This window comes from Anomaloglossus baeobatrachus, chromosome 5 (genome assembly GCF_048569485.1).
Source record: "Anomaloglossus baeobatrachus isolate aAnoBae1 chromosome 5, aAnoBae1.hap1, whole genome shotgun sequence".
Classification (NCBI taxonomy): Eukaryota; Metazoa; Chordata; class Amphibia; order Anura; family Aromobatidae; genus Anomaloglossus; species Anomaloglossus baeobatrachus.
In genome coordinates this window covers 79770523-79787923 of record NC_134357.1, presented here as the reverse complement: position 1 = coordinate 79787923, position 17401 = coordinate 79770523, and the positions used below count along the sequence as shown (strand labels likewise).

The 17401-nt window shown below is 42.1% G+C and overlaps 1 protein-coding gene across 3 annotated transcripts in view; it reads left to right on the top strand.

Annotated features, from left to right (window-relative positions):
• Positions 1–1260: 1260 nt before the first annotated feature.
• Positions 1261–17401, top strand: part of SH3PXD2A (SH3 and PX domains 2A) — a 498307-nt gene continuing 482166 nt past the window's right edge. For all 3 annotated transcript variants that reach the window (XM_075348622.1, XM_075348623.1, XM_075348621.1), the window contains exon 1: positions 1261–1614. In XM_075348622.1, the coding sequence (XP_075204737.1) occupies positions 1543–1614 (72 nt within the window). In that variant the 5' untranslated portion in view covers positions 1261–1542. The remainder of the gene's footprint in view (positions 1615–17401) is intronic.

Genomic DNA, 17401 nt, shown 5'->3' with positions numbered 1-17401 from the left:
ATGGTATGGTATAATCTTGGAAATAGGCAGTGCTAGGGTGAAATGACCCTGCGGTCTGGAGTCCTGTTTATACCGATCTAATAAAGTGCTCTTGGTTTGGTTGCCATTAGTAACCAGTCTTTATGTGTGTTTATTGATGCCAGCTGATAGGGTGTATGGGCCCTTTTTGTAGTCCTCCAGGGGCGATACAGTATTATACCCTTCATATGGCATTATTGTAATAAAGGCAAGGTTTTTTCTTTCCTTTTTTTTAGAGAAACATTAATTAAAAGTTATATTTTACCATTTGCTGTTTTTTATTTATTATTATAGCACCATTTATTCCATGGAGCTTTACAAGTGAAAGAGGGTATACGTACAACAATCATTAACAGTACAAAACAGACTGGTATAGGAGGAGAGAGGACCCTGCCCGCGAGGGCTCACAGTCTACAGGAGGAGAGAGGACCCTGCCCGCGAGGGCTCACAGTCTACAGGGAATGGATGATGGTACAATAGGTGAGGACAGAGCTGGTTGCGCAGTGGTGTACTGGACTGAAGGTTATTGTAGGTTGAAGGCTTGTTGGAAGAGATGGGTCTTGAGGTTCCCCTTGAAGCTTTCCACGGTAGGGGAGAGTCTGATATGCTGAGGTAGAGCATTCCAGAGTATGGGGGAGGCACGGGAGAAATCTTGTACGTAATTGTGGGCTATTAACATCATACAGCCATTCTGACGTGGATTTCCAAAGTCCATTCGCTAGTCTCATCTGGTCTATGAGATCCATTCAATGTTTGTGAAATGTGATGACAGATCCAACTGAAATTCATCTGGTCACACTCACACACTTTATGCAATACCAGGACCTTGCAGTACTGATGATGATGAGTTCTGAAGGCCAAGTGCAAGGAGCTTGAAGTACAAGCCCTGCAATGTATAATAACGATGCTGCCAAAGCTACGCACAATCATATTATATTCATGAGGTTGTATTTTTGGATTTCTGGAGCAAAAATCTCAAAGGCTCCATGTGCTGAATTTCCCATCCTGCAAAATTATATCCGTGGGTTATATTCCTATGTTTCTAATTAAACCACTCTACATTGCATTGGTTTCATTGTGATGATAGATAAAGTCATGAGAAATCCTAATGCAATCACAGTGGCACTGAGTTGTAACTGCTGCTGCACTGAAGGCTCAGCTCCCATACAGGAGGAGTGGAGGAGGGTCACACACATGAACGCTGGGGGCGGGGAGCAGGCTCCAGTGTAGGGAGCTCAGATCAGGAGCAGTCTTGGGAGACACAAGGACAGCTGAGAATACCCTGCTGGCATCACCCTCTGCAGCACATGGCACATTAACCAACACACTGCCTGCAAGACCAGGCCAGCTCCAGTAACCAGCTCCCTGCTCCTACTATCCAGCTCCTGCAGCAAGCACATGGCACCATAAGCAACCACAGAGTGAGCTTCCTGTCCATGCTTCTATTTCTGAGCAGCAACCAGCAATAATGTCATATTCCTAGAGAGCTCCAGCCTTCAGCTATCTGTGCACTCTCTCTCCAACATGATGTCCTATGGGGTGATGGATGTGTGTGTCCAGGATGTGCAGAAGAGGAGGAATCCCTCCAAACACTATGTGAGTAGTGGGGTTCTCATATTGACAGCTCTGTATTTGAAACGTGTTGTGCATGGCTTTATTTACAAACATGGACACATTCAAATCAGCAATGTATCAAAATAGATTGACCCTGATACAATTGTTTACCATGAACCCAAACAGCTTTGCTTTGTTGATATGTATCCAATACTGTATATATTGCATCTAGTTTAGGCTGTAATTTTTGGATACTGGTGTATACTATGGACCTGGCATTTTCTAGATATTGATAGTGTTTGATTTTATGTAGTCTGAGTATAAACATACAGAGGAGCATGGCTCCATAACAATTGGATGTAATCAACTGAAATGTATCAGATACCTTGTAATAATATATTTATTCAAATCCCACCAAGGACACTATCTGCAAGGAGTTTGTATGTTCTCCCTGTGTTTGCGTGGGCTTCCTCCGGGTTCTCCTGTTTCCTCCCACACTACAAAAACATACTCATAGGGAACCTAGATTGTGAGCCCCAATGGGGACACTGTTGCCATTGTATGTAAAGCGCTGTGGAATTAACAGCGCTATATAAATGAATAATTATTATTATAGTATTATCATTATTATTATTATTCATTTATGTAGCGCTATTAATTCCACAGCACTTTACATACATTGACAACACTGTGAGCCCTAATGGGGACAGTCTAAGGTCCCTATCAGTATGTCTTTGGAGTATGGGAGGAAACCCACACAAACACTTGAAGAATACTTGTATAACGTGAATCTTAAAATCCTTGGGAGTATATGGAAATCTAAATTTAGGAATGAATACTGTACATTGGCAACACTGTCCCCATTGGGGCTCACAATCTAAGGTCCCTATATGTATGTCTTTGGAGCGTGGGAGGAAACCAGAGTACCCAGAGGAAGCCCACACAAACACTTGAAGAATACTTGTATAACGTGAAACTTAAAATCCTTGGGAGTATATGGAAATCTAAATTTAGGAATGAAAACTTTACATTGTACAGATCATTGTTTCTGTTTGTATAAAAAATAAATAGGGCCAATTATCGAAAGGGAATCAATTCATTCTTTTAATACACAATACTAGTTTCTTAGAACAGATATTGACTTGTTGACATAACTACATGTGGATAAAATAAATGCATAAAAGGTGGGGGGGCCCCTTCTTGAGAATGGCATGCAAACAATTAAAAGAGAAAATTCACTAATTATTCCAACTGTACTAGAATGCAAAATGAGATTTTTAGCAAATAATTAATTTTTTGAGCCGCCCCTGCCACGTAACGGCAAATAAATTTTAGAATGATACCTTTACATTGTTACAGTTCATTATTTCTGTTTGTATACCCAAAAATTAGGGCCAATTTTTGAAAGGGAATCAATTCATTCTTTTAATACACATTACTAGTTTCTTAGAACAGATATTGACTTGTTGACATAGCTACATGTGGATTAAATAAATGCATGGGAACAAAAACAGCTGCATCCTCTTCTGTGGTCACTAAGATCAGCTGTCACAGTCCAAGATTCAGTGATATCTGTTGTATAATTCATGTGTAAGAGTCCGAGCTGCCCTAATTCCTAAAAGTGGATTTAATTGAGTTTAGCACCAGTAAGTGAGGATGGGATTTTGTGGACTCCCCAGACAGTTGCCTTCAGGGTGAAACAATATATACGAAGAGGTAGAAATGGAGCCGAAATCTGCCCATTGGTTCCTTACAGTGTAATCCTGTTTGTAACTTTCCCAGCTGCTGTCCATATATCAGGCATAACGTCTCATGCGGTTGAAGTTTTATCTTTTTCCACCTATGCCAGATTATTGTTTTTATTTTTTTTTTTCTATGAATGGGATTTATTGTACATACACTGGTATATGCACTCGAGTCACATCCTGGCATGCCACCGTGCACCAAATGTCCCATTTCCTAAGTCACGAATATAATGTAGAGAGGAAGACAGGCATGGCTGTTTAAGGCTGCATGCATATTGTTGGCCAAGACTACAAAGCAGAAAAACTGAGCTCTGTCCAACACTGCCCTATTATGTCCCATAATGAAAGACTGCACAAAGGAGCCTGTAAGATGATCTACAAACTTATTTAGCATTATGTGTAATATATATTATACCTGTATATCATTAATTCTGATTCACATCACAATCTGCTCTCCATTGAGCAATCCATGGGGGGGGGGGGGGGCTGTATCAAATAATTCACTTGAAGTCTAAAATATGAAACGTTGGACCCTGTTTGATCTCAGTTCTGGTAGGGTCCATCTTTTTTACCCGGCGGCCACAATCCCATTGTCTGCCATAGTCATATAGCACCAGAGTTCTCAGCTTCATATTTTAGCCTCTTTTTGTCTCATTAAAGATATGTTGGGGACAGGTCCGAATACTCTTTTTCGAAACATTTTCACCACAGAGAGTAACATGACTTGAGTGTTCCCATTTATCTATTTTTGTATTCACCCCAATTAATAGAATAAGATTGATCTTCATAGTGATGACTTAATCATAGAATGGTAGAGTTGGAAAGGACATCAAGGGCCATCGGGTCCAACCCCCTGCGAGGGCATATTTTCCTTAATCATCCCAGCTATATGTTTATACAGCTTCCACTTGAAGATTTGGACTTGCTTCATTATATCGATGTCTTTCTTGAATTGGGGCGTGCAGAACTGTACACAGTATTCCAGGTGAGGTCTCACCAGGGCAGGGTATAGGGGAATAAGGACCTCTCTTGATCTAGATTCAATGCTTGTCTTGATACATCCAAAAATTTTGTTGGCCTTTTTACCTGCAGCTCCGCATTGTTGGCTCATGTTGAATCTGGGATCTACTATTATGTCCAAGTCGTTTTACCCAGTGCCATCTCCTAGGTCTATTCCTCCCATACTCTATACTTATTATATTACCCTATGTACTTGTTAGTACACAGGATAATCTAAGATTCAGTAGCAATCATAATTAGATGTGGGGTCTTGGTGTATTGTAAAAAACAGTATGTAAAATGGTCATCTACAATGGAAGAGATATCATGATTCACAAATGAATTAGTTGCATGATTGACTTAGTTCTGCTACATAAATATATATTATGGTGAATAATTTACATTGGGGGATTGACATAATAGACAGAATATGTGTGTACAATTCATACACTGCCTCACCGGTACCAGTCTACATGAGCATTTTCTTGACTGATGAGCAGATGGGTTTCTCTTGCTTGAAACTGTTTTTCTAGATCAAAATCTAAAGCATGAAAATTTGGGTTAGTTGTCCATTACTATTTCTCCATTTGGAGCCTTCATTTGTCCACTACATTAAATTAAACTAAAAGTTCATCTCAAATCTCATTGCAACTATGTGAGCGAAGCTTCAGGACCCATTTCTATATAATATAATATAGATACATATTAGTGTCCATACTAAAGCTGCAATAACTTGACTCCAATTGATTCTACTGATGCTTATGACCTAATGGTTTGACTATTTTGGGCCAAATACTGTCTTTAAAGGGAACCTTTCACCAGTATTTTCAGTATTGACCCAAAAGTGTCACCTTCTGCAGCTCCTGGGTTGCATTCTATGAAGGTGCACCTTGTTGCTGACCCCCCCCCCCCTTGCAGACCCCAAAAAGAACTTTATAAAATCCCACCATGTTGTATGCTAATGAGCTGTGTTGGCCAGATGGACGGGCTCTATTTTGGTTCCTGTCCCTCCTTGTCGCCTTGTTCGTCATCCTCCTGTCATGATTGACATGGATGGCGCCACCGTCATCATCCCACGCTGCTGTCCAAGTCTCGCGCAGACGCAGTTCTCTCTGCCCCTATCGCGGGCCGAGCATAAAAACAGTTTACCTCGCGCGTGACGGTGATGTATCTGCGCAGGCGCAAGATCATGGTCGGGTACGAGGATGACGCTGCTGTCCTGCACAGCGCCGACCATGATCTCGTGCCTGCGCAGATCCATCACCGGCATGCGCGAGGTAAACTGTTTTTATGCTCGGCCTGCAATAGGAGCAGAGAGAACTGCGCCTACGTGAGACTTGGACAGCAGCGTGGGATGATGATGGCGGCACCATCCTTGTCAATCATGACAGGAGGACGACGAACAAGGAGACAAGGAGGGACAGGAGCCGAAATAGAGCCCACCCATTTGGCCAACACAGCTCATTAGCATACAACACGGTGGGATTTTATAAAGTTTTTTTTGGGGTCTGCAAGTGGGGGTCAGCAACAAGGTGCACCTTAATAGAATGCAGTCCAGGAGCTGCAGAAGGTGACACTTTTGGTTTAATAGTCAAAAAACTGATGACAGGTTCCCTTTAAAATGTAAGAGTATTTTTAATTTAATGTGAAGATTATTAATTTCTGATTATTTTTGGTAATGGAAAGTGAATCAAACTAATTTTCAAATAGTGATTTTCAGATTGGATGCAAAATGCAAATCTTGTTTAATTCATTATCAGCAAAAATAATGTCCCCACTGTATTAAAGTGCTATATAATCTCTCAATAATCACATAGGAGAATGGATTTGGGAATATCATAGTACATATAGTTTTTAAGGTTGCAGATAGACATAACTCCATTGAGTTTGATCAATATTCAAACATGTTGATCCAGATGAAGGCAAAAAGTCCAAGAGGCAGATAATAATCAAACTAGTTCTCTGGATCAACGTCCCATCACAGAATCTAGTGCTCATAATAACCTATATCGTCATTCACATAGGTTAATCCGAGTCTAGTCTAGTCTCTTGTTGGTGTGCAATGTCTCAAGCATGTGTGAAGTGTATACAACAGGAAATAGGGTATCAATTCCGTAAATAACGCCCCACGACAAAGCCTTGTGTAAGAAGCCTTTAGGAAATCAACATTAAGCAACAGTAGGCGATCCGCCAATTAGTAAATCTACCTAATGGTATATTATATCATACCTGTATATTCATGTAAAGTTCATTGATGCATGAAACCCCCCACGGCCTCATCAAGGTCATAAGTGATTTAGCACTAACAGATATATTACTTTACTAATGTCTATTTATAACATCTGAGTCAAAGGAGCTGTGGGCTCAAAGGTCTTGTTTCTCTTCTAGCCGATCTAGCCGGTGCAATGTACGTAAGCGTTGAGCAAACAGTCAATATCAATACAAACATTACCACCCGCAATTCTGCTGCTATCATTTTTTGAGTTAGACGTTCCATATGGTTTAGTAAAGATGAATTTGACCTTATAATTGATGATCATGCCTATACAAATAATGGAAATAAACCACTCAGGGCAGATACAGTTAGGTCCAGAAATATTTGGACAGTGACACAATTTTCGTGAGTTGGGCTCTGCATGCCACCACATTGGATTTGAAATGAAACCTCTACAACAGAATTCAAGTGCAGATTGTAACGTTTAATTTGAAGGTTTGAACAAAAATATCTGATAGAAATTGTAGGAATTGTACACATTTCTTTACAAACACTCCACATTTTAGGAGGTCAAAAGTAATTGGACAAATAAACCAAACCCAAACAAAATATTTTTATTTTCAATATTTTGTTGCGAATCCTTTGGAGGCAATCACTGCCTTAAGTCTGGAACCCATGGACATCACCAAACGCTGGGTTTCCTCCTTCTTAATGCTTTGCCAGGCCTTTACAGCCGCAGCCTTTAGGTCTTGCTTGTTTGTGGGTCTTTCCGTCTTAAGTCTGGATTTGAGCAAGTGAAATGCATGCTCAATTGGGTTAAGATCTGGTGATTGACTTGGCCATTGCAGAATGTTCCACTTTTTAGCACTCATGAACTCCTGGGTAGCTTTGGCTGTATGCTTGGGGTCATTGTCCATCTGTACTATGAAGCGCCGTCCGATCAACTTTGCGGCATTTGGCTGAATCTGGGCTGACAGTATATCCCTGTACACTTCAGAATTCATCCGGCTACTCTTGTCTGCTGTTATGTCATCAATAAACACAAGTGACCCAGTGCCATTGAAAGCCATGCATGCCCATGCCATCACGTTGCCTCCACCATGTTTTACAGAGGATGTGGTGTGCCTTGGATCATGTGCCGTTCCCTTTCTTCTCCAAACTTTTTTCTTCCCATCATTCTGGTACAGGTTGATCTTTGTCTCATCTGTCCATAGAATACTTTTCCAGAACTGAGCTGGCTTCATGAGGTGTTTTTCAGCAAATTTAACTCTGGCCTGTCTATTTTTGGAATTGATGAATGGTTTGCATCTAGATGTGAACCCTTTGTATTTACTTTCATGGAGTCTTCTCTTTACTGTTGACTTAGAGACAGATACACCTACTTCACTGAGAGTGTTCTGGACTTCAGTTGATGTTGTGAACGGGTTCTTCTTCACCAAAAAAAGTATGCGGCGATCATCCACCACTGTTGTCATCCGTGGACGCCCAGGCCTTTTTTAGTTCCCAAGCTCACCAGTCAATTCCTTTTTTCTCAGAATGTACCCGACTGTTGATTTTGCTACTCCAAGCATGTCTGCTATCTCTCTGATGGATTTTTTCTTTTTTTTTCAGCTTCAGGATGTTCTCTCAATTGAGAGTTCCTTAGACCGCATGTTGTCTGGTCACAGCAACAGCTTCCAAATGCAAAACCACACACCTGTAATCAACCCCAGACCTTTTAACTACTTCATTGATTACAGGTTAACGAGGGAGACGCCTTCAGAGTTAATTGCAGCCCTTAGAGTCCCTTGTCCAATTACTTTTGGTCCCTTGAAAAAGAGGAGGCTATGCATTACAGAGCTATGATTCCTAAACCCTTTCTCCGATTTGGATGTGAAAACTCTCATATTGCAGCTGGGAGTGTGCACTTTCAGCCCATATTATATATATAATTGTACTTCTGAACATGTTTTTGTAAATAGCTAAAATAACAAAACTTGTGTCACTGTCCAAATATTTCTGGCCCTGACTGTATGGCTTCTTATTATGCAACATAACATAATCCAGTAGATGTATCTGCTACTATAAGATATATTGGGACACCTGTCACATGTGACGTTATGCCCGCTGATTGGGAGCACAGGATAAGTCGAAGGGTACCTTTCTAGAGGTCTTCATCTCATTCATTTTGCATTAGAAAAAGTGCAAGTGACCAAGAATAATGTAGGGTTCGTATGAAGTTCCATTATTTAGTAGAGAACATGTCTTGATCATGTTCTTCTCTCTCTGGCATTCGAATGTTCAGGCAGATACCAAGGATCAAGGTGGCTTCACAGAACTGTATCATAGCTCCATACTTGTAGGTTGTATAATCTTATAATCCAGGTCATAGGTTTTTCTGGCGGTTTATAATTCCTCCATATACCTCTGATTTCATATAGGGGTACACACAGCTTTTTCTGTGATATTCTATATCAATTCAATAAAGTTATCCAGCTCCCTGGGGTGTGTGCAGCCATCAGAGTTCTCATGCTCTTACATTCTTTTGTTTCCCCTTTAGGTCAGGTTCACACAAGTGTATTTCAAGGTCTGTAGACTGACACTGGGTCTCCCGATCTGAACTTGCATTCTCAAGGACACATATGACACATTAAGTAGGGCTAGAAGACCATCCACCAGATCCGACATTGTGGTCCATATACAGACTGTTAAAGATGTTTATGTGAGGCGGACTTTTTTTGTAAGAACAAACCTGTCCTGAAGTTTTAGGCTATGTGCGCACTAGAAATGTGAATTTTCTCAAGAAAATTTCTTGAGAAACTTCTGGGAGTGGAAGATTTCCGCACCTGCGGAAAAATCCGCGGCAAAAACGCATGCGGATTTGCCGCGGATTTGCCGCGGATTTACCGCGGATTTACCGCGGATTTACCGCAGGTTTGTCCCTGCAATAAATAATAAAGATAATCGATAGACAGATAATGGATAGAGGGAAAGATGGATAGATGAATAGATAGATAGATAGATAGAGGGATAGATAGATAGATGAATAGATGAATAGATAGATAGATAGAGGGATAGATGGATAGATAGATAGATAGATAGAGGGATAGATGGATAGATAGATAGATAGAGGGATAGATGGATAGATAGATAGATAGAGGGATAGATAGATAGAGGGATAGATGGATAGATAGATAGATAGAGGGATAGATAGATAGATAGATAGATGAGAAAAACCTATATAATGTTCCACCTCCCTGCATTTTCTAAGCTGGCACCCTTTAGTGACTTTCATGTGGCACTAAAGGGTGCTTAGCCTTGTATTTAGCCATAAAATAAATAAATAATTAAAAAAAAACGACGTGAGGTCCCCCCATATTTTGTAGCCAGCTTGGGTAAAGCAGACGGCTGCAGCCTGCAGACCACCGCTGGCAGCTTCACCTTGGCTGATAATCCAAAACAGTGGGCACCCCACGCTGTTATTTTAAATTATATAATTTAAAACAAAAAACGTGCGGTCCCCCCCATATTGGATCACCAGCCAAGGTAAAGCAGACAGCTGGGGTCTGATATTCTCAGACTAGGGAGGTCCACTGTTATTGGACACTCCCCAGCCTAAAAATAGCAGGCCGCAGCCGCCCCAGAAGTGGCGCATCCATTAGACGTGCCAATCCTGGCGCTTTGCCCCAGCTCATCCCGCGCCCTGGTGCGTTGGCAAACGGGGTAATATATGGGGTTGATGCCAGATGTGTAATGTCACCTGGCATCAAGCCCTGGGGTTGGTGAGGTCAGGCGTCTATCAGATACCCGACATCACCAACCCAGTCAGTAGTAATTAAAAAATAGACAACAAAAAAAGTTTTATTTGAAAAAACACTCCCCACATAGCCTCTTTAACCAATTTATTGAAAAGAACAATCAATCCACGTCCGGCGTAATCCAATAGGGGGGGGGGGTGTCCCACGGCGATCCATACCAAAGTCGCTGTCCCAGTCAATGAAGAACAGAATGTTCCCCATTGGCTGGGAGAGCAATGCAGTGACCTGAGCTAACATCAATAGGTCAGCTCAGGTCACTGCAGGGGATGACGAGCGCTGCCATCAGGAGCATAGATGAGATTACCTTCTGTGATCATCTCCTGTACTGCTGACGTCAGCGCTGTCACTGACTGCGTTGTCAGAAGTATCGCGAGAGCCCGTGACGTCACCGCTAGTGACAGTCTCGGGCCGCTCGTGAGACGGGCATAGACAGCGCTGACGTCAGGAGGCAGGAGATCGTCACAGCAGGTAATGATCTCACCTCCTGACAGCAGCGATCGTCATCCCCGCGGCTCCCAACACTGCAGGGTGTCAGTGTCTGCCTGTGTCAGTGTCTGCCTGCGCTGCAGCGTGACAGGCTGCTGACACTGCGGGCAGACACTGACACCCTGCAGTGCAGGCAGCCGCGATGCTGGAGCAGGACACAGACTGGCACCTGGAGGTCGCACGGAAGTGCTTCTGTGCGGCGTCCAGGGAGTGTGACGTCTGCTCCGCTTCCTCTTCCTGGCATAATGACATCGCTTCCTGCAAAACCGCAGGCAGCGATGATCATTCCCGCAGGTAATTCGCGGCTATTCCGGGGGTATACCGCACATCATTGCTACCTGCGGAATACCCCCGGAATATCCCCGGTACCTGCGGAAATTAATGGACATGCACATTTTCTCAAGAAAGTTTCTCGAGAAAATTTTCTCAAGAAATTTTCTTGAGAAAAATCCGCACAGTGCGCACAGCTATTTTTTTTTCTCATTGAATTTCATGGGAAATGTCTGCACAAAGATTGCAGACATTTCTTTCCGGGGCAAATCCGCGGGTAAATCCGCAGGTAAAAAGCTCTAGTGCGCACATAGCCTTAGGTGGACACCATTGTAGCAGCCCACATAGAAGCCAGGAGCAAGCAAGCTCTAAGGAAGCCACCAATTCCTGAGCCTTGCTGTGGCCTTCTGATTTTTAGGGTCAGGTTAAGGTTTGTTGAGGAAGGGCCCTTAGTCCTATATGGAAGGACTTGTAGAATACCACATCCATGTGCACTTTCTTTTGTATGATGTACTACAATATTTTTACACCTGGATAAAAAAAAGTCAAATTTTCTAGCTTTCAAATGAATAATTGGTTCAGGTTGCAGTAGGGTTGATCCAAGTCATCTCTGCTTCAAAGAAACAGAAGTAACTAACACCTAACAGGATGAATGTGAACAGGTGCAAAGTAGAGTTACTGCAAAATATCGAAGCCACAGAACACAGCAACAGTTATATAGATAGATTGAAACACAGAATATATTTAGTTTAAACTATATAGTCTATACTTCTAAAATTCAGGTACCCACCAACTATAGCAAGTCATATCATTATTGATTTTAACCTAACCCCATCAGACTGACCTCTTCTGGGAGAAGGCCTACAAATTTAAAGGGTAGATAGGATCATATCCGCTTCCCTGGAAGTATTTTCTATTTCTATGTGGATGTAGTTGCCAGTGCGCAAGAATACAATTTACTCAACTCTATTTCCCTTTCCCATAATAAAATCTGTAGTTTTCTTTTTGTGTTGAAAAAAAAAAAAGAAAAATACAAATAATATATATAATATAATATTATATATATGATTTCCTCTCAGGGGACAAGGTGTGCAAAATCGCATAAATAGTTTATAGCAACATGTGAGATGAAAAAAAAACTATAATTACCAATGTAAATACAGCCACTGTGTGCACAGAAGTCCCCTGACGTACGTTTTGCTACGGCGTATTCATTACAGGCGGATTTTTTTCTTTGTTTCTTGATATATAAGATGAGGTGATAGGGGCGGTCTACAATTTGGCTTGTAGTCATCACTGGAGAAGGTCCTGCCCTCCAATTCTTTTGCCCTGTTGAGCGTAGGAGCAAAACCAAAAAATGGTCATCAAGTAATTTCGGCATTCGGTGGAGAAGAGGTTCTTGCAGTTGGTGGCAAAATTTTGGCTGTGTCGTTGTACATCTGGTAACCTTCCATTTGGTTTTCAATTAGGTTAATTGCCTGGGGCTCTTTAGGGTGAGGTCCCTGAAAGTCAGTGATATTGGTTAATGGTTTTCTGTCAACAGCAGTGTCCCCGGGCTTGTGGTTGTGGCTGTGGCAATGTCGGATTGTTTTCATTTATTGAGTGGTTTTGGCTAGGTTTTGGGGCATCAAGAAGTTTCTCACATTTAAGTTTAAATTTATTGTATGCAAATGCCGATTTGGCTAACTTAATCCAAAATGGTGTCTGTTTGTGGGAAAGGATCTGGAAAATGGCAGGTTGTGAGTTAGAAGTGGATGTAGGGTTTTCAGTAAGGAGAATCCTGTGCAATACTGCAGTCATGGATAGCCATACCACCTTGGATTTCCTGGTTTTCTTTGTCATTGTTTCTTAATTTCCTCGATGCACAGGGTAGGAGGGATAAGCTCTGATTTTATTGTGGATGCAAAGCAATCATAGTAAGAAATATCCCAGCAATGCAGTGATTTTCGTGAATAGAAAATAGCTATTTCTTCTACTAGAAACCCTTGCTGCAGTCTCACCACAAAGCCAACGTTCAGTTAGAGAACTTTGTCTACGCCGACCACATCTAAGATGAAAACCAGACTGCTGTACTTTACGGATACCAGTGATGTTAGTCTGCTTGTACTTGAGCCAGATATGTCATTTTCAGCATGGACAGTCGCCTGACCACATTGAAAATCTATGGTTGAAATTGTACAGATTATACCTTATTTATGTGTTGGTTGCAGCTTAAGAATTAAGGGCTCATCTACAAGGACCTTGTCCTGCGAGGCAGAAATCTAAATTATAGAAGACGTTTTAAAAAATATTGATACAACATATTCCATAGAAAATGTAACTTCAAACATTAACATTTAAGTTTTGTGCATCATTTTCTTTTTACATTTTAAAGTCCAAAAAGGATAAATATGTGAGACTTCGTCTACTCGAGGTTTTTTTTTGTATTTCACTGAAAGGTCTCTGATCTTCTTTGCATGCGTCTACTCTAAAGGACTAAAGCCCACTATATACATTAGATGGCTTTTCATTCAGCTGGCAGTAATCCTCGACGACTCGCCCATGCACAGGCATACTCTTTACTCCAATGAACTACTGTGTCCCAACATATTTGGTGACATATCTCCAGTTGACATTACGATCGCCTTGACATTTCGCTCGATAATTTTTCTGTGACTCCCATACACATTAGACTGTCGCCGAAATCCGGTTGTTTATCGGTAGCTTTGGACAACATTAATATTTGGGTCTCAAGGGTATATAAATCCTGTATAATGAGGCCTTATGCTTATCTCCAGTTCAAGGAGTACCTGGATGTCTTCCTTGAAAGACATCTGTGATGGTCTGTAAATCTATGATGGGACATTGAGTCCGGGAACTAGTCTAATTTGCCATTAGTAGAGTTGAGAAAGAATTTATCACCTGATATGGGGTAATTAGCTTCTGCCTCTTGGGGTTATTGGGCTTCCTCTGAATAAACATGTCAAAGGTTGAACTTGATGGACTTGAGTCTTCTTTCAACATGAAAACGAGAAATAATGACTAAAGACTATTTCTTGGCCGATAGGAAACTGGCAAAATTGCTTAAGCACCTTTTTAAATAGGATCTATGAGTATTTGTAAAGGGTGTTGTGCTTATCAGGGGCCGACCACTAGTGATCCTGGGCAATAATACATGTAGGCTGTTTATTAATCTCTATATTTATAATAAACTCGAAGCAGCTTAGCACATGAGATATATTTATCTTTTCAGTTGTCCACTACTTGCTCATATAGGGAATCTGTCACTAGGTTTTTGCTACGTAATCTAAAAACAGCAGGATTTACAGGTTGACACATAGAGTTCAATAATGAGATGTGTCATTTATCACCCTGCATGGTGTTGTTTACTTATAGTGATGGTTTAATCACCTGGGATTATCACTGTCTGACTACACTAGTCCAACTATACCCCCCTCCCCCTCTGATCAGAAGCTCACTGTCTATAGATGTTGTACATAGAGAACCTGGTGTCAGCGGGTTAACTTTCTGAGCTCTGCTGCATTGCTAAATCTAAAAACTCTGATTGTGTCACAACTGCTGCACCCAGGAATCTAAGTGATACATCGTTGGACTCGGAGTCTTTTTGCCTACATAATACTGCTCTCAGATGAGGTAGCAAAAGCTGCTGACAGATTCCCTTTAAAGAGACTATCAGCATGGAAATAACCTATAAACTACTATAAACAATTAAAGGGGTTCTCCAGACATATAATATTAATGACCTACCCATAGGATCCAATTGCCCTGAATATTAGCAGATATTGAGAGCTCGGAAACGGCTGTTACAAAAACTAATGTATTGAATGTTTTCATGAATCTTGGCGCATATTGCACAGCGCTCTAATAGTTGATTGGTGCGGGCGCCTGATGCCTGTTCCTCATAATCTAATGTTATCAGTGTCATATGCTTGAAAAACCCCTGTAACTAATAATAAGTGAGTTTCGAAATACTCGGATTTGTGATACTCGTAACAAGTTCTGTCCAACACTCGCATATACATTCCGAATAGTGTGTGCAATACAAGTTAATGGGGAATACTCACAATGTAACGAGTAATCCGAATGCCGTACTATTCGTGCAGATAGCAAATAGTGCGGAATTCGGGTTACGGTTACACGTTACATTGCGAATATTCCCCATTGACTTGCATTGCACACACTATTTGGAATGCAAACGCGAGTATTATACAGTACTTGTTAAGAGTATAGCAAATCCAAGTATTTCGAAACTCGCTCATCATAACCTTTAACTATTTACTCTAGTTTGTTGGCATTGGATATTTGTTGGGTATTGCAAATTGAATAGAGCTGCACAATGCCGCTCAGTTCGATGTTTCAATCTGATATTGCTGACTTAGTAACTAAGAGGTGGCAAAAAAGAACAAACAAATCAATTTTGGAACAAATCAAGGCAGACATGTCACTCGAAGCAAGGATCACCAAGCTACGAATTGCCTACTTTGAAGGCATCATACAAATCACTGGAGAAGGACATCATGGTCGGGAGAATAGAAGGAACAAGATGAAGAGGAAGTCAAGCACCCCAATGGCTAGATAATATCTAGATAACAGCAGAGAAGACCCTGGTGGACCTATCTGAACTTGTACAAGATCGATCTTCCACAGGGCGTTCATCCGTCAAGTTGTCATAGCTCGAGATGAAGCTGAAGGCCATTAAAAGAAGAAGAAAGAACTAAGAAGTGGTTGCTTCTTCTGGCTAAAGACATGTCTGACACCACATTATATAGGAAAGCTTTTACAGACTTTAGGAACCATGGTTCCACTTCTGTTTATAAGTATATACCTTTTAAAGGTGGTATTACACTTATTGAACATGGTGCCCCCTTTAATTGGTCTTGTTGCCACTTTTTACTTATTTATTTCCACCGTTGCAGGGTTTTTTAGTTAAAGGGTTGGTTCACCCATATTTTTTATTTTCTAGATCGATATTATGTTGAGAAACAATGTTTCTCTCAAATACCTTATGTTAGCAATAGTTCCTGTGAGCGGTGCTATTGAAGACCGCTGTTCCCCATGCCTGACCCCCGGGCTCCGTGACCTCAAGTATCCGGTGATGTCACGTCAAGTTCCTGTTAACCTGACATCACTGCGGCCGGCCGCAGTGTCCGTTAGTGATGGGCTGTGGGTGGTGGTTCACCGCTCGTCACAGCCCATCAGCTCCCTCCTCCCTCACAGCAGAGTGCTGCAAGCAGGAGACACGCTGGGCTGTGACAAGCGGTGAAACACCCCCCACAGCTCAGTGAGTCAGGAAGACTGGGGCCGGATGTGACCGATGATGTGACGTGTCCGGAACTTGACGTGACATCACCGGTCCCCGAGGTCACGGAGCCCGGGGATCAGGCATGAGGAACAGCGGTCCGCATAACGCCTCTCACAGGCACTATTGCCAACATAAGGTATTTGAGAGAAACATTGTTTCTCAACACAATATCGATCTAGAAAATAAAAAATATGGGTGAACCACGCCTTTAAGTACCTTGGCCTTTAATCACACTCCGTTGATGCTGCATTCCTGCATTCCATCTCTTTTCTGGTTGTTTTTCTTGTTTGTTGGATGGCTAATGGTTCTGCAGTCCAATAGGGAACTTTACATACTGCGATATCGGTACCGATATCGCTAGCGAGCGTACCTACCCCCATCGGTTGTGCGACGTGGGCAAATCGCTGCCAGTGGCGCAGAACATCGCTAACATCTGTCATGCGGACTTACCTTCCCTGCGACGTCGCTCTGGCCGGCGATCCGCCTCCTTTCTAAGGGGGCGGTTCGTGCGGCGTCACAGCGACGTCACACGGCAGCCGTCCAATAGCAGAGGAGGGGCGGAGATGAGTGGCCGGAACATGCCGCCCACCTCCTTCCTTCCTCATTGCCTGTGGATGCAGGTAAGGAGATGTTTGTCGTTCCTGCGGTGTTACACACAGCGATGTATGGTGCCGCAGGAACAACGAACAACATCGTACCTGCAGCAGCAACGATATTAAGGAAATGAACGACGTGTCAACGCGCAATGATTTTTCACATTTTTGCGCTCGTTGATCGTCGCTCACTGGTGTCACACGCTGCGATGTCGCTAACGGCGCTAGTTATGCATCCCTAACGACGTGACCCCGACGATATATCGTTAGCGATGTCGCAGCGTGTAAAGCACCCTTATGACATTGTCCAAAAGTCCAAGCAGTCAATCTCTCCCATTATTCAGAAACCCAACTGATTTAAATAAAGATATGTAAACAGCACTTTGCAACCATAAGCCCCAGAATAAGTGCTTGGGAAACAT